Source organism: Helianthus annuus, chromosome 11 (genome assembly GCF_002127325.2).
Source record: "Helianthus annuus cultivar XRQ/B chromosome 11, HanXRQr2.0-SUNRISE, whole genome shotgun sequence".
Taxonomy (NCBI): domain Eukaryota; kingdom Viridiplantae; phylum Streptophyta; class Magnoliopsida; order Asterales; family Asteraceae; genus Helianthus; species Helianthus annuus.
In genome coordinates this window covers 172,637,906-172,663,369 of record NC_035443.2, presented here as the reverse complement: position 1 = coordinate 172,663,369, position 25,464 = coordinate 172,637,906, and the positions used below count along the sequence as shown (strand labels likewise).

Sequence of the window (25,464 nt, the reverse complement as noted above, 5' to 3'; positions counted from 1 at the left end):
AGAAAATGTTGGTTTGTAGTTGGATAGGATTTATTTTGGTTGTAATGTTCTGTAAGGTTTAGTTGGATAGGATTTATTTTGTTTGTAGTTTGATAGGGTTTATTTTGGCTAAAAATGGTTGTAGTGCTAATATGCACAGTTTTTATGGTGTAATATAAGATATCGATGTGCAGTTATGCAAAAGCATGTTTTAATGAAGATGTATTTGGCCAAAACAGAGTATAAAGTGGTTGTTTGACCCATTCATATTTGGCGAAAACAGCGATATGCACTAAATCTGCACATAATAGTGTGCTGCTTGTTTGACCCATTGATCTTTGGCGAAAACATAACAAAGTAAACCTGCTTGTTTGACCCATTTATAATCCACTGCACTAGTACTTTGATAGCCAAAAAACAAACCATAACAAACTAAACAAACCATAAACAAACACTTATATACATCAAAACATAACCTGACATTTCATAGCCAAAATACAGTAGATTAGTAGTTTGTCAACGACCAAAAGACAAGTTTTTAGACAGTTTCTAGAGTACCATAACTAACATACAGAACCAAGTTTGTCAACGACCAAAAGACAAGTTTTTTTAAACTACATAACAGCTAACAAACAACAAACTAAGCTGTTGCACCCCCTGCATTCTTCTTTCCCTTGCATGTTCTGATATTATGGCCCTTCTCCCCACATTTGGTACACTTCCCTTTCGTGTTCTTCCTTGAAAGCTTGCCAGTAAGAGCCATGTCCTCCATTTCCACCGCTGACCTTTTTCTTGCCTTTTTTGGTCTACCTACTTGGTTGTGGTGTTTGGGTGGGGTAATGGTCACAGGAAACAATGTTTTTACCCATAAAGTTCTTCCATTGAGTGGGTTTACCTTGTGTGAATAAACTAGCCTCCACCTATCCATTGTGTAGACAGGATGTACCCAGCTCTCCAAAGCCCCCACCCTTCCACCATTAGCAGCCCTCACCCATAATGCAGCCACAGCATGTCTGCAGGGCATACCTGTTGCACCAGTAAAACAGATATTGCAGCCATCATTCATAACCAGTATACAGCCATAACTCATAACCAATAAAACAGATAATACAACCATCATTCATACCTGTTATTTCCCACCTCCTGCAGCTACATGTCCTCTTATCTAAGTTCACCACACGTGCACTGTTGGGTTTACCACTAACCTCATAATATTCCCCTCCATTCCACTGCACATGATAATGTGCTGCTTCTTTCTTGATTGTGTTAAACTGCTCAGTGGCCCAAGTGTCAACAAGCCTTCACATTTCTCTATCACATTAAGAACAGTCACAATTCTTCTCATTAAATACTCTCTTATGTACTCTAAGGCAGATATGATGGGCCTGTCCCTTCCTTCTACTATCTTTCCATTATACACCTCACACATATTGTTAAGTAGCATATCAGAAACTGCCCTGCCTGTTATCAAATACATCACATACTACTTAGACATCAAATAAAAACACTTAATATAACTTGTAAGCCAAACACAAACCTGAGAAATATGCTCTACACCAATGTAGTGGTGGGATCTTGGACAACCATAGATGGGCTTTCTTGTTGAATGCCTTTAACTCATTCATTGCAGTTGTAAATTCTGGAATGGTAGTGGCTGTTGCACAGTTCCATAATTTGTCTTTGTACAACTTCCCTTTAAACTGCAACTTCATATTTTCATGAATGTGCCTGAGACAGTATCTGTGCTCAGCACATGGAAACAGCTTTGTGATAGCAGGAAGTGTCACACCCCAACCAATGGCGGAAACATCGGGATGAGACGAAGTGTGAAGATTGCTCGAGACATCATAACACTATTTGTGACAATAATTTAATAATCCAAGTTTCATTTCATAACTTCAACTAGTCAACATTACAAGAAATTCCAAATACAACAAGTTTAACCAATACAACATGATAACATAACAAAATTTGATACAACATATTCAACCCTAACGTCTATATGTGTATCTAGGCATCAACGCTACTTCTTTTATAGCATCATCATCAACCTGTAACATGTTTAAAATACAATTCAATGCAAAAGCAAAGGCGAGTATACAAGTTTGGTACGTACATAGCATAAGATAAAAAGTGTGAACAATTCCTCATGGCAAGCATATGATTCAAGATAAACATTAAATATGGCATGTGTCTAACATATCAAACCAAGAAAACGCAATATGCTCAAGACATAACCTCAAGTTTACGGGCGGGTCGTTAATCCTATAGCGCTACATATGTCAAGGTTTGGCTCGTACGAAGTTAATGATAAGTTCAACACATAAGAATAACCCAAGTTTAAAGTATCAAGTCATCACGTATACAAGCATGTTATAGGAACGTTCATGTGTTTAATAAAGTGTTCATGTGTAAGTTAATAGGTAAACATGTTACACCCCAAAAGTGGTAAAAGTAAAAAGGGGGAAATACGAGTATACTCACATTGGTTGCGTTGCGATTTCTTGAAGTAACACACGAGTAGAGATTGAGAATTCCAAAAGAACGAATAGAATTACCCTAGATATTAAAATTCTACATAAGTGATCTAGTTATTATTTAGGAGTTAAGTAGATCAATTATTTAGATATTTCATCTAAACCTGTAATGTTAAAAAAACGATCATCGCAACTTGTTATTATGTAATTTTATAGTTAAATAATAAAGAAAATGAATTTCTCTAAAGGAAATAAAACTGTTAAAAGAAAGGAAAGAAAAGAAAAAAAGAAAAGAAAAGAATATGAACTTTAAAATGAAACAACGGTTAACAATTTAAAGAAAATAAAATAAAAGGTTTTTATTTTATTTTTGGGATTAACTAAAAGAAGTATTCTAAAACATATAATTTTAGACTAATTTATTTATTTTGTAGAAGAAAAATCTGATTTTTCTAAATGACTAATCATTATAATTAAATGTCAGTGTATCACTTTAAGTAAAATACCGATTCTAATTTTTTGTATAACATAAAAAGTTCAGGGGTGATTATGTAACTATTATCAAAATTAATTGTTCCTTTCATCTTCTTGGTTGAATCATACGCATGCCAACACCATTCAAACCAATTAGTAGCTTTTAGTTTTTAATTAAAAAAAAAGTAAATGCACAATTATGTGAAGCAAGTTAATGCTTCATTATTATTACTATAATAAATAAATGTGCTGTAGGTTATAACCACCTTTGGTATACGGTTACTAAAGAATTTATGATATGCTCTTTTGATTCCTATTGAAATTTTAAATCTGTGTGATCAATAGGATAGTTTAAGTAAGATTAGTGTTCTAAGTTTATAAAAGAATGGGGATATATTTCACACTAGTTAAAATAACACATGAACATAAACTTGGTTATGAAACTTAAAGGTTTTGTCGTTTGAGTGATGAAACACAATGCCAGAATCTATTATATATCGACATGGGTTAATACGAGTAACAAATGGAGTAAGAAATCGTATACCGAACGCGTAGAAGAACCGCCGCGGGTTTCTCCGGTCGTCTTCCCGAGCTCCGGCGAGTTTTGTATTTCGGCGAGCGTGTGGGTGATTAGAGAGCTTGAGGGCGTGTAATTTCGCTTTGACAGAGGGATTCGTATAAAGATTATGAACTTTCTGTTTGAGTTTCGTCGTGGTGTGAGAGTGTCGAGATGGAAACCATGGGGTAGGATTTTAAGGATGTTGATGATGATGGGGTTCTTATTTAGGTGAAGATGATGATGTTTCAAAGAATTTTCAGACATAAAATTTGTCTGTGGGTGTTTGTATGTATAAACAAGAGGAGAGGAGTTGTGAGGGTGTGGTGTGTTGTCTCCATGTATAAATCGAGAGAGATGTAGGGTTTATGTGAGAGATAGAGAATAGGTTGTATTAAGGGGAAAAACATAAGTAGCGGCTGCTATAAAAAGGGAGTTAGGGTTTGTTGCCTTTTAGTTTTAGGAAAGACCATTTTAACCCCTAAAATTTGAAGGGTTTATATAAATTAGCTTAATTAACTTAGTTTAAGTTATATAACATAGTTGACCACCTAACTAGGTTATACGTATTCTAAAAGAACTAATCTTTACAATTAAATTAACCGGGTTAGTTTGTATCCTTTTTTTTAACTTTAAAGTTTAACGAGACTAACTAGGTTATAAAAAAAATAACTTTTAAATAGCAAAATTAATTAATTTAATTAACTAAAATAAGGAATAATTATAACGAATTAAATTAAGGATTAAAGATTTTTCGACGTTGTAACGGATTAAATTTTTTTGAAAGAGGCAAGCTTCTAAAAGTATATTTTTATGTCTCGATTTCTAAATTAGGAAGGTTATGGAAACGCGGAGCGTTACAGTCTCCCCTCCTTTAGGAAATTTCGTCCCGAAATTTATTCAAGAGGAAGATCTTGGAGAAAAGCATTTTAACTAAAAGAATCGAGATATTCAGCATAAGTAAAAGCGTGCACATGTGTGAGTTTACACAGTTTTGAATCAACTTGGAGAGGTATAAATATAAAAATGTGTCGCATTTAAAAGGGAAAATTTTGTATACAAAAATGGTTTTCGAGGTAACGACCAACTACGGGTGTTTGCAGAAGAATAAAGAATAGAGAGGTAGTTTCAAAAGCAAGGACGTAGATTAGGATTCGAACGTTTAAATAGACTTGATTACGAATGGGGTTCATATAAAAGACGGAGAATAATGGGAGTATAACAGTAAATGATTGATTTAATAAACGAATGCGATTATGAGAATAGCGTAAATATCGGATAGACAAAAGTAGCGTGTTAAGAATGAAGTCTCGTCGTGGATAATCGGATATAATGCGTTCGTGAGTTGTTTAAAGGTTGTATTAGGTTTAAGGGTCTGCAAAACACTGAATTTCTCATGGCACGTTTTACGAGAGTTTGGTAACATGGTGAAAACACTTATATATAGGAAGTACCAGCGGCGTATCCACAATGTTTTGACCATGTTACGTCAGTTTCGTTATTCGTGTCATGTTACGTTCCGTGTCTTACCATACGCAGCAGTACACTCTATGGTTCTCATGCGCTCATTACTATAATCCCGTGTGCACCCGCGATTATAACAATCGTCGCATGATCCGCATATCTTGTACTAGTTGCGTATGAATCAAGGTATACATAAATTTTGAAAACAAAAATGCGTGAGTATAGAAAAACGAATGACGTGAGTACAAACAAAAGTACGAGTATAACAGGAATCTTCTAAACGTGAGTATAAATGCGAGTACGAATATAACGTAAATCGTATAAACGGGAGTATAAATGCGAGTACGAGTATAACATAAGTCGTATAAATGAGAGTATAAATGCGAGTACGAGTATAACATAAGTCGTATAAATGAGAGTATAAATGCGAGTACGAGTGTGAATACGAGTATAAATATGAGTATAAACATAAGATGCATGAGTATGGATGTAAATGTGAAAATTAAGTGTAAAACATGAATGTTTAAGTATGAATAAAATACATGCGTATGAGTATAAGTGTAACAAAGTTGTAAAAGTGCAAATGAAAACATAACTCGTATGAATATGAATACGAATGTAGTATAGACATGAATGTAAGGACAACGTAAATGTATAATTGTGAGTGTGTGTATAAACGTAAAACGTATGAATTTTGAATCATGAGTATAACATAAATGTGTAAGTGTGAACATAAGTAAAGGCATAGAATGTATAAGTATGGATGTAGGAAATAATGATTTTATTTACAGTATAAATCGAAATGCACGAGTTTATGCGCGTAAAAGATTAAAAGTTTTGAGTATGAAAGAAAAAAGAGAACGAGTGACACGCGTGAGATTGTTGTGAGATATTTGACTAAAACGTGTACAATGATATGCATATATAGTTGTTTGCGCAAAATGTGGAGTTAAAAAAATAGATTGAGTTGTCACGGAATATAGACTCTAGTTTGTGAATGTAAAGAGAGTATAAAACGTCTATTGCTTATGTGGAAAAGGTACTTTGGAAATGAATGGAATTGCTATTATGGTTTTAAAAGAATTTACATAGTTGAAAATTTGTCGTCCTTATAAAGTTTCCTTGCCCACGTGTTTTGAATTTAATTAGCGTATCAAGCGAGGTTTTGAAAAGTTCTTGGGATTAAAAAGTTTGCATCGTTTTAAGAAATTTTTTTGTATTACTAACTTCGAAGTTTACAGATTCTTGTGAAAAGGTTTATCCTTAGGAAAAGGATCTTGGTATATGATCTTGGAGTTTTGCTGGAAAAATCGTCTTTTAATAAAAATGTGTTATTGATTTTGAAAGAAGTTTTAGTAAACGACTGAATAATATTTGTAATATTTTGTATGAAAAGTTGGTTTGATTCTCAATTGGAAAATTAGAATTCTTTAGTATAGTGATGCGAGATGAGCGTGTTTTAGTAATTACGTGAAATATGAAATTTTGTGGGCAATGATTTTTTTTTTTGACAGCCTAGGTTGATAGGTAGCATTTCGTGAAATTTTGAAAGTCGAGGAATAGCGTTTATGCTATAAGTTAAGAATTTTGTGTGTGTGAGCTATATGAAAATAGATTGTAGGATAGGGAATTCGTTTATATAACAATGCATTTTGAAATAATTAGGGACTTGACTAACGATAAATGATTTAGGTATAAACATGATCGTATTTACATAATAAAATCTTTTAAAAGAAAGCCTTGGTAACAATCACCTAGGTAAGGGAATCACCCCAAATCCGTTGATGATGTCGTTGTAAGATGAGAAAAGAAGTGGAGTTAATCATCAAGTTGAGGAAATCACTCCTATCTCGATGATATGTCTCTGCTCGTTGTTATAAAAGCGTAAATAAAATTACGTGAAATCATGCATGCTAATAATGTATAATCGTATGAAAGGTAAAAGTATGATGTTGCGCAAAAATGAAATCTCGAAAAATCGTTCAAAAGTGACAAAAGATCGAAAATAATAAAACGTAAGCTCGAATAAAACTTGGATGGTTCCAAACGGAACATTGACTAACCAAAATGGTCGAAAGATCTTTTGAAATTGAGAAACATGCTTTGGCCTAATAGGTGGAATACTCTCGCCGATATCTCGGTTAACGGTATTCACCCTTCCAGTTACTACATGTTCCCAGTCCATCGAAAATTCGAGACTTGGCGGGATATTTGAAAATCAAGGAGTGGGACTAGTCGACGAGGTGTGGGTTTCACCCCTAGCTTGACGACTTCGTACCCTAACTTGACGAATTTAAATTTGAAATTTCCATTAAGATGTGGATTTCACTCCTAACTTAATGGTGAATTTCGTGCAAAAATAGAATCAAACGGAATGAAAGTCGTTTACCAAATTGTGGGTTTCACGCCTATTTTGGTAAACTCGTCTCGTTTGTACAATACGAGTGTTTTCGAGTTTAAGAAAAATCGACTAGAATGCTTTAGAAAAGGGGAGTATGTTAAAGGAATACGCAAACAAATATAAACGCCTAAGAATGCACATCAAGAACGGTACATAAAGAATAGGACAATAACACAGGTACCAACACATAGAGATATGCCAAGAATACTCATAAGGAATCGAACAATGGAACAAGTATTAACACATAATAAAACAAGTATAGCATGTCAAGTGTTAACACATAAGTGACAGTTGCGTTTGAAAGATGGAAGAGAATAAATAAAGGCAAATAAGATAGCATGCAAGTAGTTTCAAGCAAAACATGAGAATAAAGCTCTAAAACTATAGACTAGGTTAAAGCATTCCTACTTTTCCTAATTCCCTATAGTTATGGCTCTGATACCAATCTGTCACACCCCAACCAATGGCGGAAACATCGGGATGAGACGAAGTGTGAAGATTGCTCGAGACATCATAACACTATTTGTGACAATAATTTAATAATCCAAGTTTCATTTCATAACTTCAACTAGTCAACATTACAAGAAATTCCAAATACAACAAGTTTAACCAATACAACATGATAACATAACAAAATTTGATACAACATATTCAACCCTAACGTCTATATGTGTATCTAGGCATCAACGCTACTTCTTTTATAGCATCATCATCAACCTGTAACATGTTTAAAATACAATTCAATGCAAAAGCAAAGGCGAGTATACAAGTTTGGTACGTACATAGCATAAGATAAAAAGTGTGAACAATTCCTCATGGCAAGCATATGATTCAAGATAAACATTAAATATGGCATGTGTCTAACATATCAAACCAAGAAAACGCAATATGCTCAAGACATAACCTCAAGTTTACGGGCGGGTCGTTAATCCTATAGCGCTACATATGTCAAGGTTTGGCTCGTACGAAGTTAATGATAAGTTCAACACATAAGAATAACCCAAGTTTAAAGTATCAAGTCATCACGTATACAAGCATGTTATAGGAACGTTCATGTGTTTAATAAAGTGTTCATGTGTAAGTTAATAGGTAAACATGTTACACCCCAAAAGTGGTAAAAGTAAAAAGGGGGAAATACGAGTATACTCACATTGGTTGCGTTGCGATTTCTTGAAGTAACACACGAGTAGAGATTGAGAATTCCAAAAGAACGAATAGAATTACCCTAGATATTAAAATTCTACATAAGTGATCTAGTTATTATTTAGGAGTTAAGTAGATCAATTATTTAGATATTTCATCTAAACCTGTAATGTTAAAAAAACGATCATCGCAACTTGTTATTATGTAATTTTATAGTTAAATAATAAAGAAAATGAATTTCTCTAAAGGAAATAAAACTGTTAAAAGAAAGGAAAGAAAAGAAAAAAAGAAAAGAAAAGAATATGAACTTTAAAATGAAACAACGGTTAACAATTTAAAGAAAATAAAATAAAAGGTTTTTATTTTATTTTTGGGATTAACTAAAAGAAGTATTCTAAAACATATAATTTTAGACTAATTTATTTATTTTGTAGAAGAAAAATCTGATTTTTCTAAATGACTAATCATTATAATTAAATGTCAGTGTATCACTTTAAGTAAAATACCGATTCTAATTTTTTGTATAACATAAAAAGTTCAGGGGTGATTATGTAACTATTATCAAAATTAATTGTTCCTTTCATCTTCTTGGTTGAATCATACGCATGCCAACACCATTCAAACCAATTAGTAGCTTTTAGTTTTTAATTAAAAAAAAAGTAAATGCACAATTATGTGAAGCAAGTTAATGCTTCATTATTATTACTATAATAAATAAATGTGCTGTAGGTTATAACCACCTTTGGTATACGGTTACTAAAGAATTTATGATATGCTCTTTTGATTCCTATTGAAATTTTAAATCTGTGTGATCAATAGGATAGTTTAAGTAAGATTAGTGTTCTAAGTTTATAAAAGAATGGGGATATATTTCACACTAGTTAAAATAACACATGAACATAAACTTGGTTATGAAACTTAAAGGTTTTGTCGTTTGAGTGATGAAACACAATGCCAGAATCTATTATATATCGACATGGGTTAATACGAGTAACAAATGGAGTAAGAAATCGTATACCGAACGCGTAGAAGAACCGCCGCGGGTTTCTCCGGTCGTCTTCCCGAGCTCCGGCGAGTTTTGTATTTCGGCGAGCGTGTGGGTGATTAGAGAGCTTGAGGGCGTGTAATTTCGCTTTGACAGAGGGATTCGTATAAAGATTATGAACTTTCTGTTTGAGTTTCGTCGTGGTGTGAGAGTGTCGAGATGGAAACCATGGGGTAGGATTTTAAGGATGTTGATGATGATGGGGTTCTTATTTAGGTGAAGATGATGATGTTTCAAAGAATTTTCAGACATAAAATTTGTCTGTGGGTGTTTGTATGTATAAACAAGAGGAGAGGAGTTGTGAGGGTGTGGTGTGTTGTCTCCATGTATAAATCGAGAGAGATGTAGGGTTTATGTGAGAGATAGAGAATAGGTTGTATTAAGGGGAAAAACATAAGTAGCGGCTGCTATAAAAAGGGAGTTAGGGTTTGTTGCCTTTTAGTTTTAGGAAAGACCATTTTAACCCCTAAAATTTGAAGGGTTTATATAAATTAGCTTAATTAACTTAGTTTAAGTTATATAACATAGTTGACCACCTAACTAGGTTATACGTATTCTAAAAGAACTAATCTTTACAATTAAATTAACCGGGTTAGTTTGTATCCTTTTTTTTAACTTTAAAGTTTAACGAGACTAACTAGGTTATAAAAAAAATAACTTTTAAATAGCAAAATTAATTAATTTAATTAACTAAAATAAGGAATAATTATAACGAATTAAATTAAGGATTAAAGATTTTTCGACGTTGTAACGGATTAAATTTTTTTGAAAGAGGCAAGCTTCTAAAAGTATATTTTTATGTCTCGATTTCTAAATTAGGAAGGTTATGGAAACGCGGAGCGTTACAAGGAAGAATCCCCTGGCCAAGACAAATGAATGAATAATCTCATAACAAACACATATGAATAACAAATGAATAACAAGTTTGAAAAATGATACCTTTTGCCTGTCACTGATAAAGGTAAAGTTTGAGTTTCTTTGAAGACCAAGGTCATGAGCTAAGGCTTTCAGACTCCACAATTGCATAACAAACAGGGTATAGTCCATTGTTGCAGTCAACACCAACTAAATCCACATCTAAATCCACAAACCTGTTGTAATCAGACATGTCAACCTCATGCTCAGTCATATTATTGCCTTCATCAACAATATAATCACTATCAGATTCTTCAGTTTCATGGTTCTCATTATTCCCATCAGGTTCATCCTCAGTCTCATCAAACCAGCCACCCTCATCTAAAGACTCATTCTCATCTAATCCCACATTCTCATCCACAACCTTATGCCTAATACCACTACTCTGGCCCTCATCTAATCCAACATTCTCATCCAAAACCTTATGCCTAATACCACTACTTTGGCCCTCATCTAATCCCACATCATCTAATCCTACATTCTCATCCACAACCTTATGCCTAATACCACTACTGTGGCCCTCATCAAAGTTTAGCTTTAAAGGAACAATAGAAAATGGACCAGGTTCATCAATCTCCTCTATAGTGATAGGTTTACTTGTAGACTTTTGTGGAGAAAATACCTCCTTAATGTTTTTCAACCCATGTGATATATAAACATTGATTATCTTGTGCTCTTCGACAAATGTAGCCAAGTTCAAGCAATCTTGGTCAGAGCTCAAGTGTTCAAGACCACTGTCTAAATTTTTTTTAGGATTTTCAAACATGTACAACATTGGTTCTGAACCATTATAGCCTAATTCATCCAGCATAAGATCAAGCTCATGAACAGAGAACTTATCAATGTCAATCAAGTCAACATAATCAATCTTACCTCCAACATACACACGGCCTGGAGAACATGTTAATCGACCACCATGATGAATTCGTAAGCTGAATAGATGAGGAAAGCCATCTGCACATTTTCAAAATCATCAGTGTTAATAAAAAAATTAGGGCTTAGGGTTTACAGTATGATCGAATGAATTTAGGGCTTACCATAAAACTCAACAACTTCAAAATCTCTGAACTGCGATTCTCGAATGTACCACCCTTCTTGATCAAACATCTTTGTGTGGCAAAACCCTAATGATCGAAACCCTAAGGATCGCCTCAATTATGCAGAGAATGATGAAGGATGAAATAGGGGAAGACAATAAGTTTAGGGATTATATTGGGGGAGAGTCTGCACGTGGTAGGTGGGTAAGCATTAAATTGACAGAACTACCCTCACATGATCTGCACGTGACCTCATTTAACTGAAAAATCAAACTGAGTTATGCCAAAAGGACAGCACGTGATAGATATGAAAACATAAAGGACAAAAATAGTCAATTTTAAACATAAAGGACAGCGCCTGAAATTCACTATAAAGATAAAGGACAAAATTTGAAATTCACTCTATATATATATATATATATATATATATATAAAAGGTTAAAAAAAAATTAAATCAACTAGCCGTTAAAGAAACTAGCCGTTGATTGGTTGTTTATAATTGAATAAGTGTTTTAATTGTAACGTCGGGGGAATTTTTTTTCGAATAAAACACCCTATAACGCCGGGTGTAGTAGGTTACGGGGCGTTATAGGGCGTTATTTTTGAAAATTTAAAATAAAAAACGCCCCAGTACGGGCGGTCTTATGATTCAGAAGTTTGGTACAAATAGAAATACTGGGTCCTCGAGACCATCTGTTGACCATTATCAAACCACGTATAATCTCTTTACAAATCGCTTCTCAATATTTACCTATGTATTAACTTAATTATCAGTTTTACTTTCCTTTTATATAACTTTTCCTTTTTTTTGTGGTTTAAAAAGAATAAAAGGAAAAGTTAGATTGTTGTGACTTTTTTAAAATGGAGAAAAGAATAAAAAGCGAACCAATCCCAAACACCTGAATATAGATTATCTTTGTTTGTTACGCTGTTAGCGTGACCCGTCCACCCAACGAGTATTAAACTAGTTCTCTTTGGCTAGAAAACTCCAAGCCGTTTACGAGCCGAAGCCAGGAAGCCGTATAACAACCGCAAAAATCCCTTTTTCCCACCGTGTGGTCCCCACCATGCCAGCCTGTGAACCTTCATACTTCCTATTCCTACCTCATAAAACGACACCACCGCTTGCCGTTTCTCTCTCCTACCACCTGCTTTAATCTCTTCTCATTTCATCCCACTCAAACCCTAACAAAAACAAACACAGACCACCATTCACACTCACCAAAACCTTCACACAACCAACCAAACACACACTCACAACTCATTACAAACTCTTTATCAAACAATCTCTCCAATGTTACCCACCATGGATTCTAAGATCTATGGTGCAGTCAACATTTTCATGTTGTTCATTGCATTCATGAATGTCAACGCATTGCAGTCAACTCAAATAAGCTCCAACTCAGTTCTCGTTGCTCTTCTGGATTCCCACTACACAGAGCTATCAGAGCTAGTCGAAAAAGCCCTTCTTCTACAAACACTTGAACAAGCAGTCACTCATCATAACATCACCATTTTCGCACCAAATAATGAAGCTCTTGAACGCCAAATGGACCCTGAGTTCAAACGGTTCTTACTCGAGCCGAGGAATCTGAAATCTCTCCAGAATTTGATTCTTTACCATATTATCCCGGGTCGGGTCGGGTCACATAACTGGCCTGGAGATGGAGATGCAGTTGTTCATCATTCTACACTTTGTGTTGGTGAATCCGACAACCGGTTACCGATAATGAAAATGAAATCGGGTGAGAAAGTTGTCGGTGGAGTAGCGAAAGTTGTGAGGCCGGATGACGTCATCCGGCCTGACGGTTTGATCCATGGGATCGAACGGTTGTTGGTGCCACAATCGGTGCAAGAAGATTTCAACCGGAGGAGGAATCTGGGGTCCATCTCCGCGGTTTTACCCGAAGGAGCCCCGGTAGTGGACCCCAGAACCCACCGGTTGAGAAAACCGGCTGGTCCTGCACCAGCCGGTTCTCCACCGGCTCTCCCGGTTTATGACGCCTTGGCACCGGGGCCGAGTCTGGCGCCGGCCCCGGCGCCAGGACCTGGTGGCTCTCACCGTCACTTTGACGGCGAGAGCCAGGTGAAAGACTTCATCCACACGCTTCTTCATTACGGTGGGTATAATGAGTTGGCGGACATTTTGGTGAACTTAACGTCGTTAGCGACGGAGATGGGGAAGTTAGTTTCCGAAGGATACGTGTTAACGGTGTTGGCGCCTAACGATGAAGCGATGGCTAAATTAACTACTGATCAGTTGAGCGACCCGGGAGCGCCTGAACAAATAATGTACTACCATTTAATACCGGAGTATCAAACCGAAGAAAGTATGTATAATTCGGTTCGACGGTTCGGGAAAGTGCAGTATGATACGCTGCGATTGCCGCATAAGATGGTGGCGGAGGAGGCAGATGGGTCGGTTAAGTTCGGTCAACAAGAGGAATCAGCGTATTTGATTGACCCGGATATATACACCGACGGGCGGATATCGGTCCAAGGGATTGATGGAGTTTTGTTTCCGACGATGCTACCATCGTCGGAAACGACAAAAGTGTCACCGCCAGTGACACCAAAAGTTGTTACAAAACAAAGAAGAGGTATGTTTTTTTGGAAAAAAAGTTTTATGAAAAGTCAAAATTGGACCCTATGCAATAGTGACTTGTACTTTTAGCATTATGACATTAAACAAAACCAGCCCCACACCAGCTGTGAGTCTGACTAGTGGAACCAATTTTTTTTAGCACTTCACTTGTACCTTGTGCAACAGGACTTGTACCTTGTGCATTAGAACTTGTACATGATGTACCAAGGCTTGTATTTTATAACTTATTTCATTTCCCATTGGAATATATTAAATATGAGTTGAATTTGTTTTTATTTTTTAAATGCAGGGAAATTAATGGAAGTTGGATGTTCAATAGCTGGAGCACTTGGACATAGTTGTTGAATTTTTTTTAATTCTTTTTTTTTAAAGAAAGTTGCGGAAAAAAAGGAAATACAGATACACAAGAGGTTTGTCTTTATTTCTTTTTATATTTAAAAAGATTTGGTTAATAATATTATTTATTTATTTGTCATGGAATCAAGAATTAATAAAAAAATATTGTTTTTTTGTTGCAGTTGTTATTAGGAAGATCTTGTCATACCACAGATGGAAGTGAACGGTGGAGATTCCATTTCCTTGTAAAGATGAACAAAGCTTGCCTTTTTTTATAATTATTTTATTAATATCGTTTATATAAATACTGTAATTATTGCCAATGATGTATATGATTTTTTGATGTATTTATTTATTTATTTATTTGTTTTTCAATAAATATACCATCTTTTCCTCCTTAATTGTCTTTCAATCTATGTGACGAAAGAGTAAAAAGTGATAATTGTAATAATTAATTAATAGTGACAGTAGTGGTTGTGGATGGTGATTGCAATTAAAAGTTGGCTTTTTGTACATGGAAATCAACACACCTTCACATGTAAGATAAGGTAATGGACTTTATGCACTCATGCTACATGTGTCTAAAATTAATTAATACTTTGTATTTATCATTGGGTTAAATATTTGTATTTTAGTTACTTTATTTCCATTGATCGTCTTTAAAGGCTATATATTGGTTTAACTAAAAAGAGTGTAACAATTTTGTGTGACTTAAATAGTGGGTTTTAACTACTATTTTTTAACAAGTGCATTTGCGTTTTTTTTTTTAAATAATGTGTGTGCACGTAAATGAGGATAGTGGACCCTATTCAAAGTCGTCCCCGAAACTCTAAAAAAATTTTAGGTCTCAGGTGACAAAAAGAATTGGGCTCAAAATTATGGTTAAGGGTAAATGAACTAAAAAAAAATAAAATCTTAGTGGTAGAGCAAATACTTGAACTTACATTTACATTATCTTAAGATGTTTTTTTTTCCACTACACCACTAATACCTTTTATGCATAATAAATGGATGAATATATTAAGATGTTTTTTTCCACTACACCACTAATACCTTTTATGCATAATAAATGGATGAATATACTAAATATATAATTTAATAAATATATAAAAGCTTATAAAGACTTTTCAGGCTCTTTGAAAATTTGAGCTTTGGACGTCAGCACAGGTTGGCCGGCCCAAGAGCCGGCACTGACCCTACCCATCTTTTGTGGTAACATGCGTTAAGGGGCTACGCCTTCTCCGTTGGCGGGCTTCTTTAACCACCATATTTTGATGTTTGATGCTAGTATTGAGTGAGGTGGCACGTAGCGTCAACCCTTAACCAACCTAATTGAGTTGGTAGATCTTGGGTTTGTGTTTGGTTAATTGGCTTTGCATTTTACTTGCATGACAAGAGAAAGTTCAATAATCATAGGCTCATATCTATCTATCTATTATACTAAATGAATTCTCTTAGGCCACATGGACTATTCTTAGCCAATCAATTAACTGATGTGGACACCCTCTTTGGCCAGATAATTGTTCAAGAGCGCCAAACCCTTTTCCTCTGTTTTCCTTTTCACGCGGCTTCTTAGACACGCTTTCCATCATATCATTCAAAAAACCCTAATTATATTCTCTTGCCATTTCATACATCTGCGATTTTATTAGAAATACCTGATCTATAGCATGGCGATTCTCATCAAAGTGATTGTTGGAAACCCTAAATTGTAACCAGTGGAATTGAATTCAGGTATGTTTATTGTTTTGTACATCGATTATTCAAGCTTTTAATCTTACAATCCTATGAAACTTGTGATGTTTGTTATCATCGAGTTTCCGTTTTCTTCCCCATTCATCATCCTCTGTAAACCCCAGAGGAATCTACACCAGTTATTCGAGGATTACTGATTTAGTCTTGATGGAATGATGGATCTTTCAAATGTTGTTTGTGATTTTCATCCCAGGTCTTCAATTCTTTGATTTCGATATTCACAGGTATGATTTATTTCTATTTTTATTGGAATTGCAATTTTATAGTTGTGGATTTTAAGACAGGTGTTTGTTTTTTTAATTTCATCCCAGGTCTGAAATGTTGACATGTACAATCAACTATCAGGTTATGTAGTTGATAGATTTTGACATAGTTTGACCGATTTATTCTCTCAAGTGTATCGTTGAGGTATCATTGCGTATTTCCAAAACACATTCCTGATCCATACGTTAACCTAGGGTTTTTCTAATCAATATCAAACACTAATACCCAAATTGTCTTGATATTTTTACTGTTGAGGTGAATATTAGGGTTTATTGCTTGCTTATCATCTCATATTCCTTTTCGTTTAGTAGTTTTGTAATTGAATGTTGAAGTAAAGTTTGTTGCGAATATTACGCATGTATTAGTTGTTTCTGATTGTTAATTGATTTAGAAAATGTTTTGTGTTAAATGAAGACGAGAACAAGGTCTTTAGTGTAGTATTCAAAACTCCTCCGTAAGTTTCTTTTCAGAATCTAGAAATTGTTGTCTATTTGTTTATGCGCATATGCATTGTTAATTGAAGCAGCTGAATATTTAATAATGTAGTAGACCGTTATGTGTAATTAGTTCCAATCTTAGATTATAAAAAATTTTATTAAGTATATACACGGCAGCCAAAGATTGCACCACGTTATACTAATTGTCACTTGACTCACTTTATCCGACTGCAGGAAAGATTTGACTGGAATTCCTCATATATAGGAACACAGTGTCCTATTTGGTTCAAGAAAGTACCCTTTAAAAGAACCATTTGTTGAACTACTGAAGGGGAGTTTGCATACTTTTCTTAATGCATTCACATATCCTGATAAGACATGCTATCATGTTGCATCTACAAACACAAAGGTTAAAATAATGTGTGGTTATTGGAATTAGGCACAATTTATGTTCTATCATATCTGGTTTCATAAAGTATTTTTTTATTGTGTAGGATTTTTATAATTTGGTAGAAGTATACAGGGGCGGACCTACATAGGTCTTTACGGGTTCCCAGGAACCCATTGCGTTTTGAAATTTTAATAGAAATTATATGTAAAAAACCAAAGTGAACCCATAAGAAAATTAAAGGTGAACCCATTAACACTAAAGAAGCATGTTCCAGCGGATAAAATTCAGGTTTCTGTCCAAAGCGTTTCAGGTTCGAGTCCTTACTCTCTGTGTTTTTCTGTATCTTTAGTGTTATTTTTTTGTGTATCTTTACTCTTATTTTTTTAAAGTGCAAACCCCTGCTCTTTTTTAAAGTTCAAATCGTTTAAACCCATTTTAGGGCTCCAGACACAATCAGAAACGCAACCAGTAGTGAAGTAGTGAACCCTGAATCAATTTTGCACCTTCTTCTTTTCCTCCTGAGAAGAAAGGATCTGATGACCATCAATGGGCTCAGAGGCATCTCAACTAAGTACTAAGGTATTTCACATTTCAATAAGTTTCTTTGTGAAAATGTGCTTTTTTGTTACGAATATAACTTACGTTTCTTTTTGTTCTTATATTTCAGTTAACGACCATGACAGCCACCAGCGCTCACGGTTCTGTAGACTTTATTCTGTTGTCATAGATCACACTTATACCGTCAATAATCTAAGTGAATTTGAACATTTTGTCATAATTTTTTAGCAACTGAGACGCGTTTTCATATTGTTCAGATTTATTAAATTAGAGGATATATGTTTACTATATTTCTCCCAAGTCTAATTATTATTGTGTAATAATAGGTCTCCACTTTAGTAATAGAAACTTAGCTCAATTTGTGGTCTGTTTTAAGCACATCATATGCCCACCACCCTTAGGTAAACCTTGCTACATGATATTGATAGACTAATAGTTATACATATATTGACTTTACAGGAACAATTCAAGGTTTAGGAAATGAATGCAATTTGAAGTATAAATATGTCTCTTAATCAAACACAAAAGAAGCCCTAATTAGTTCATTATGATACAAATTATTTCGTGAAAGGAAACAATAATACTGACTACCCCATTTGCAAGTCGGAATGCCATAAATTTCATCGTCGGTACAAGCATCACAGAGAATGGAGGAGTGTAATCACGATTTAAGGTAACTTTCGAATTACTCCGACCTTCCCTTTTTTATTGAATACTTGTGTTATACGAATATCAATTTTGAATTTGTGATTTAGTTTTATTGAAACTTGAGAATGGTTATTGAAAAAAATTCATCAACGTTTGGTATGTTCCCCTAACCCGACTCAAAAACTCTAACTTTTGGTTGGGAAAAAATTGACCTTCGAAAAAAGTGAACCCATATGAAAAAAATTCTGGATCTGCCACTGGATGTATATCTGGATGCTGTTTTCTTTCCCCAAATGTGTGGAGGACATTCAGACTTTTCAACAAGAGGGTTGGCATTATGAGTTGAACAACCCTGAAGAAGAAATAACTTATAAAGGTCAATATGATTTTCGCCAAGTAATCCTTACTGATCTTGAGTTTTTAGTTTTTATTATAAATATATATTCTATTGTTATTTATATGATTACATGCTCGCATAGACTTCTCCTATTAATCAAATTCCTTTATTAAATGAGCTCAAATTAAAGGTTTAGTTGGCCTGAACACATATAAACTCGGCTCGATATTAACTTGCTAAACCGAAGATTTTCGTTTTTAACTTTCATCAATTTCATAAATACGTCTTATTTCAAACTGACTTCGAAATATAGTTCTATACAAATGGTTGAGCTGCGATCATTCTATTGTTTTATTTGAAAAGTTTTATTTCTACAGCAAGCAATTGACGGATTCATGTATATGACTTAACTTTGCACATGATAAAGATTTACTTGGCATGTAGCTTTTAAAGAAACTTTTTGAACCAACTAACAAATTGGGCGGGTTGGGCAGGTGTGGGTCACCTGTTAAAGTGACTTTGGGTCAGAATGAGTTCAGGTCAATATGGTTTAGGATTAAAATGAGTTTGGGTTAAGACGGGCTCAGAGCAAAATGAGTTCGGTTCATTTAAAAAACTTATTAATTAAGATCGGGTAAACGTGAGTTTGGAGCAAAATTAATTTGGGTCAAACAGGTAGTTTAAAAGAAAAACTTTCAAACTTTTGGAATCTCTTGAAAAAAGTAAAGACTAGAAAATAGTGCGAGTTGGGTAACGGTGAAACAGGTGGTTTGAGATACGGGTTAAAAAGGTGAGTCAACTTAGTTAACCTCTTACACCATTACCATTTATTATAGTTTTATAGTTGTTTAGTACATGGTAACTGAGTTTGTGCTTATGCAGTCTAGAAACCACAAGGCATGTTTCAGTGATTATAATAACTCTCTCTACAAAGGAACTGAATACATCATCTATTGGGTGAGCTGGTTTATTACATTTGCTATGTTTTTGTTTAGTTAAACGTATGATCTTCCGGTAGGTGTTAATTCGACCACTTACATGTGAATGGGTCTAATTTGGTTAGGTTTTACATCAGATGGGTCAAATAAAGGGTTAGTGAAAAGGGACAAACGAGTTTAATGTTGGCTCAAAGCCAGTATTTATTTCAAATAGGTCGAACAAAATAAATCTGAAAGGCAGCCATTGTAACGGGTCGAATGGGTTGAAAGTGGCTGAAAGTATGTTTATAATGCAAACGCCCTTTTTCATTGTTTAATTCAAAGATATAGATGATCATTGTAATTATATTGTTTCTGAAATCATACATATTGAAATAATTGTTTTGCAGATATCAGCCCACATTATCAGCTAATCAGATGAAAGTGGCAACTGAGTTTGAGTATCATGGAGGTATGTCTTTCTAGGCATTTGTTTATCAAGCATTAATGATGAAGAGTGCACGTGTAGCTAAGGAAGTCGATCACAAGGTATTGCTTCTTTGTTCTGTGTGTAGTGATTTGTGTACACTTCGGATTTGGTTTGGGTAAAAAGGAAACTGGGTTGATTTGGGTAAAGATGAAATTTCATTTGGGTGTTTTTGGGTCCGCTAAATTAAACAATGGCTCAATTTGGGTCTTCTAAAACGGATCAATGCGGGTTATTCTTATAAAACCCGCTAACTTAAAACGGGTTCAAATGGGTTTGCACTACCCATGACCCATTTTGACACGACTCATTCACGATTCCATTTTGGCCAGAACCTGTTTTGACCCAAAACAATTTGGAAACCTTTTAAAACGGACTGTTTTGACCTGTTGGCTGACCTGACCTGACCCGACCTGACCTGTTGGTTGAGTTGAGCTATACTTGCTTCACCCCTGCAAAAGAACAATTAATCCATGCTATTTAATATTTATCATGCAACTTTTCGCCAAGTAATCCTTACCGATCTTGAGTTTTTAGCTTTTATTATAAATATATATTCTATTGTTATTTATATGATAACATGCTCGCATAGACTTCTACTATTAATCAAATTCCTTTATTAAATGACCTCAAATTTAAGTTTGAGTTGGCTTGAACACATATAAACTCGGCTCGATATTAACTTGCTAAACCCAAGATTTTCGTTTTTAACTTTCATCAATTTCATAAATACGTCTTATTTCAAACTGACTTCAAAATATAGTTCTATACAAATGGTTGAGCTGAGATAGTTCTATTGTTTTATTTGAAAAGTTTTATTAAATTATAAGACATGTAAAATTAAATCATCCTATCTTATTTAGTAATAATATTCAAAATATAGCTCTATACTACTGGCCCGAAAGAAAGCAATAAAGGCTTTGGTGGTCACGATCTCGAACAACGAGAGGTTGTGGTAAAATTCCCACCCTATCACAAACCCGATCCCGATGAGTCTACTGTTTCGTAGGAGATGACGAGTGAGGATGGTGGTATGTGGAAGTAAGCAACAACAGCAGCTGCTGTAGCACCAGAGCCGATGAACCAAATTTCCCCCGGTACGCTAATATCCATTCACCATTTTGTTCAACCTTAGCCCAGTTTCTATAATTCTACATAAGTTATTTAATAGATTTTGTTTTGTTTTGAAATATGTACAGCCGCCTCAATAGAACGTGATATCCAAACCCGATGCATCCAAATTTGATGCGAAGGTATTTGATTTTTCAAGAATTTGTTTTTGTTTTATTACACTGAAGGTTACTTATAAGTTATAATTGTTTGTGGCCAGGGGCAGGGAAAAGAGACAACACTGTAAGTCTGTAAGAATTTAGTTTCCAAATTGTAGTATATGTCTTAACTCTTTTGATTTGCATGATAACCCTCACAGTGTATATACTTTGCATTCTCTCTAATTATTGTTGTAGTTATAATCTATTAATCTGATACTTTTATTGTAGTTTAATTTCGGGTGATTGTTTTCGACAAAAGATTTCGAATCTATTTTTTCGTCTTTTTATTTTATTTTTTAAATTTTTATAGTTGAACAACAAAAACGTGATACTACATGTCATATAAAGAATTCCGGAAGAAATTATGACGTTGGGGACAAAAAATGACATGCGAACATCACAATCAAGTTAGCCAACCAAGTCAGCAGGCTTTTTTCCGTATACGATGATTTTGGTAGTTTGCTCAACTCCAGAACTTTTAGTAATAATCACCCTTTATGTATATTATGCTAGACATGCGACATTAGTGACTCAAAAGGAATTACCTATTTCGTAATCTACTTATCTATTTATACTATCATCTTTGTAATAGCGATCTATTGGGATGGATGAGAAGTCTGCCACATCTCACCCTTCCCAGCTCTACTTTATTAGTAAGACATTACTAAGAATGTTGTTTGTTTTTATTTTGCTATTTGATCGCGCTATGCTGTTTTTTTTAAGCCAACAAAAACTGAAAGCTCAATAGGGCAGTTGATCTCATGCCTGGGTTGTTGAGCATGAAGAATCCAATAAAATGAATGCTAGAAACATTAGCATGGTTATCGCCCCAACATGACTCAGGTAAATCTTTTTAAATATTCATATTAATGTCCACAATCCTTATCACCTTACTAAAACCAAGGTAATATTTTTGTGGAGTTAATGCAGAGAGCCAAATGTTAATAAGTCAACTCCATATAATTCTTCAGGTAGAAAAATGGGCGGGTTGGGTCACTGGTTAGACGGGTATATTTTTCATACCAAATGGCTGCCAGTAGGGATGAGCGTGGTACTGGTACCGGTACCGAAAAATGTTCGGTATTGTACCGACACAGGACCGGTGTGGTTCTGGTATTTGAAGGCAAAATTCGGTATTTTTCCGGTGCCGAACTGAAGGTACCGGTACCAACAAGGCCAAAAACTGGGTACCGAATACAAATCCGAAAAATTCGGTACATGTAATTTGGTACCCAGTACCAAATGCTCATCCCTAGCTGCCAGTCCAGCACTTTTTTGTCCATTTTTCTAATTTGTTACTTAGTTTGTACACATATCTTCATAATAATCTGTATAATTTTGTCTTTAGTGTTAGTCTATAAGCTTGCAGATATGTGGTTGTGCATATAAAAAATATTCAAGGACATAATGGGTTATGCATTTGAGGAATAATCATGCGACTGGTAATTTGAGGTATGTAGTTATGGTTTAGCCTGCTTTTAGGGAGTCAAGTGGAATTTAAGAGAGTATACTGGCTTTAACATGATTAAGCTGCAGTAGTGATTTTCTATGTTCATGTTATAAGAATTGGGGTTATTGTACATATTAACATCAGTCTGCTCTATATGATCTTATTTCAAGTAGTTTTAGTTTCATGACATACTCATAAGCAAAACAAGTAAAGGCAATTAGTATTATTGTTATTATTATTCTAGAAGGCAACAATATGCTCTTTCTTGGAATAATAAATTTTTTAACTACACTGCAAGTTTGATCTTATAAAAAGATTCTACTAACCATATTACCAAAGCATTGTTTAGATCATATTAGGCTGAATTCACAACAAGATGGATCTATAGAAACTAATACCAGCTGTTTGGACACAACCATCAGCAGTGTTCTTTTATACAACCCGTATAACACACGTGAACTTAATTTATGATTATTTCCATGATATAAGAGATTTTTTCATTACAAGATATTATTTAGACTTATATATTATATAGGATGCATCACTCACATAGTATAAAACTTTTTAGGTTAGGCATACCCAATAAAGATTTGAAACATCCACTGGTCGTATGTTTCGCAATGACAATCAACAAAAGTCAAAGGCAGTCACTTTCTAGAGTTGGTTGGTATTTGAAACAACCCGTCTTCTTTCATAGTCAATTGTGTGTTACGGGTAGGCAATCCTATGGATATTGTAGCAGGTTGAAAATTCTTGGTCTATTCTAATTTTAGATTGAAAAATAATGACCATTTGTTCATCTCTTCAATACATTTTGCAAGACTTATATTAATTTTTTTTGCCCTCATGTAAGTTTGACTTTTTTTTTGTCTATGTTGAATTCTAGCCTAATCCAGATTCCACTAGAAACTTTGTTATTTCTCATGGTTGCACTGAAGTGGCAGCCCAAGCCTATAGTTTGGTTGACTTTGAGCATAAAAGGGTTAGTAATATCTTCTCTTAATTTTGTTGACTTGATGGTTCTAGAGAAAAGTTGTGGCTGTTTTAAAGGTAAGAGAATGGGTGTATAGGGCGGGTCAATAACGCGTCATAACACTAACAAGTTATGGTGGAATACCAGGATGAATGGTGTTCTTTACGTGCTTCAAAGTATGTTAAAACCCTTAAATCATATCTCCCTTTATATATTATGCACATGTTACCCTTTCTGTGGCTACCATTTGACCTAATCACTCATTAGTGGTATACAAAGTCAACTTCACCTATATTTCACCTTATTGATTAATATTCTTTTTTTACTACATTAGTTGAATGGTTTGAATAACATGGCGTTTGGTTATTGATATCTTGAACATTATATTTCACCCAACACTTGCAGTGGATATCACCAATCAACTCTAAGCTTTTGACATGTTTCATTTAAATTTCTTTATTTTGACATGTTTCATATTTTTTAGAATTATTTTGACCTGTTTAACCTAATTCATTTTAATTTCTGTACCTTGACCCACTTAATATTAACTATAATTTACCATTTGTAAAATTAAATATAAAAGCAGTGTTTGAATTATACTTCAAATATTTAACCATTTCACTAATGATTTAATTTTTTTTTGTTGGATCAGTTCTTTGGTGAGCGTAAATGAAAGCTTTCGAAGATGTCTGATGTAAAAAAATTGCATTTTGTTCCTGATGCTCATGAACCTATGATGATATTCAAGTGATATTGGATTTCAATATACTTTAAGTGCAAATCTATATATGTGTGTCAGGTTATTTGTTTGGAGAGGAAAGATCCCAACACCAATAGCTCTAGGGAACATGGGGTAACTTTAAACATGATAGCATGTGCATTTTGTGAGGTGGCAGCTGAAACAAGAGACCACTTATTGGTTCGATTTTGCACTGCAGATTCAGTGTGGCAGGAGCCATCTATATGGCTAAAAGCTCCAAGGAGTTTATGGAACGCGAGGAACCGTAAAGTCTTTTCATGAAAGGAACACTTTGATTTATATAGTGGTGGAAGAGATGAAGGAAGAATTGTTTGAATGAGTAAAACACATATGGCGAAAGGCACACGGGTGACATGAAATGAATTGCCAAGATTTGATTTCGCAAAGATTTGATTACTTTGTATGTAGTATGTTTGTTTGCTATAGGGTGTTGCTTTACGATCTGTAATTAGGACTGATATAGCATCTTGCTGTTTTGTCTATTTTGGTTATGAATTAAAAATCTCTAGCATCATGGTATGGTGGCTTCAAGATCAATGTTATTTGTTGCATGCTCAGAAACATGCTATTTTGGGATTGGTTAGAGGGTTTATGTTCATTATGGTTGGTTTATTGTTGGGAAGATTTTGGTGTCGATGGAAGAGCAATTTATATGCCAGGACTAGAGACTTAATAAGGCAGGGGTATTTTGGGCATATTTTGGAAGTTAAGATAAACCATCAGTTGTTTCCTAAGATTTGGTTAGGAATGAATGTTAGCTGCAAATTCTGGTAAATAAAAGCCA

At 34.5% G+C, this 25,464-nt stretch overlaps 1 protein-coding gene and 2 long non-coding RNA genes across 35 annotated transcripts; 2 read left to right on the top strand and 1 right to left on the bottom strand.

Annotated features, from left to right (window-relative positions):
• Window positions 1–463: 463 nt before the first annotated feature.
• LOC110887330 lies at window positions 464–1,815 on the bottom strand. The gene is made up of 3 exons (XR_002563234.2): window positions 1,517–1,815; window positions 1,106–1,440; window positions 464–1,005 (listed from the first exon to the last, which is right to left on the bottom strand). It is a non-coding gene; the product is annotated as an uncharacterized LOC110887330 (long non-coding RNA).
• A 10,826-nt stretch (window positions 1,816–12,641) lies between these two features.
• On the top strand, window positions 12,642–14,833 carry LOC110891088 (fasciclin-like arabinogalactan protein 17). The gene is made up of 3 exons (XM_022138747.2): window positions 12,642–14,091; window positions 14,386–14,506; window positions 14,615–14,833. The coding sequence occupies exons 1-2, from the start codon at window positions 12,786–12,788 to the stop codon at window positions 14,439–14,441; spliced, it is 1,362 nt and encodes a 453-aa protein (XP_021994439.1). The 5' UTR covers window positions 12,642–12,785; the 3' UTR covers window positions 14,442–14,506; window positions 14,615–14,833.
• Window positions 14,834–15,951: 1,118 nt separating this feature from the next.
• On the top strand, window positions 15,952–25,256 carry LOC118484147. Of its 33 annotated transcripts, XR_004872931.1 has the most exons (11): window positions 15,953–17,297; window positions 17,383–17,589; window positions 17,719–17,858; window positions 17,947–19,779; window positions 20,150–20,288; window positions 21,110–21,323; window positions 21,426–21,479; window positions 21,557–23,929; window positions 24,573–24,614; window positions 24,720–24,773; window positions 24,859–25,256. It is a non-coding gene; the product is annotated as an uncharacterized LOC118484147 (long non-coding RNA). The 33 variants fall into 33 exon arrangements; XR_004872929.1 differs by having other exon boundaries at window positions 15,952–17,297; window positions 21,236–21,323; window positions 21,557–22,340; window positions 22,428–24,773; XR_004872928.1 differs by having other exon boundaries at window positions 15,952–17,297; window positions 21,557–24,614.
• Window positions 25,257–25,464: the final 208 nt, after the last annotated feature.

Bases quoted from the DNA above. Each gene is read 5' to 3' on its own strand.
- LOC110891088 (XM_022138747.2), top strand. From the start codon at position 12,786: ATGTTACCCACCATGGATTCTAAGATCTATGGTGCAGTCAACATTTTC. The intron at 14,092-14,385 runs GTATGTTTTTTT...TTTTAAATGCAG, and splicing joins TGTTACAAAACAAAGAAGAG to GGAAATTAATGGAAGTTGGA.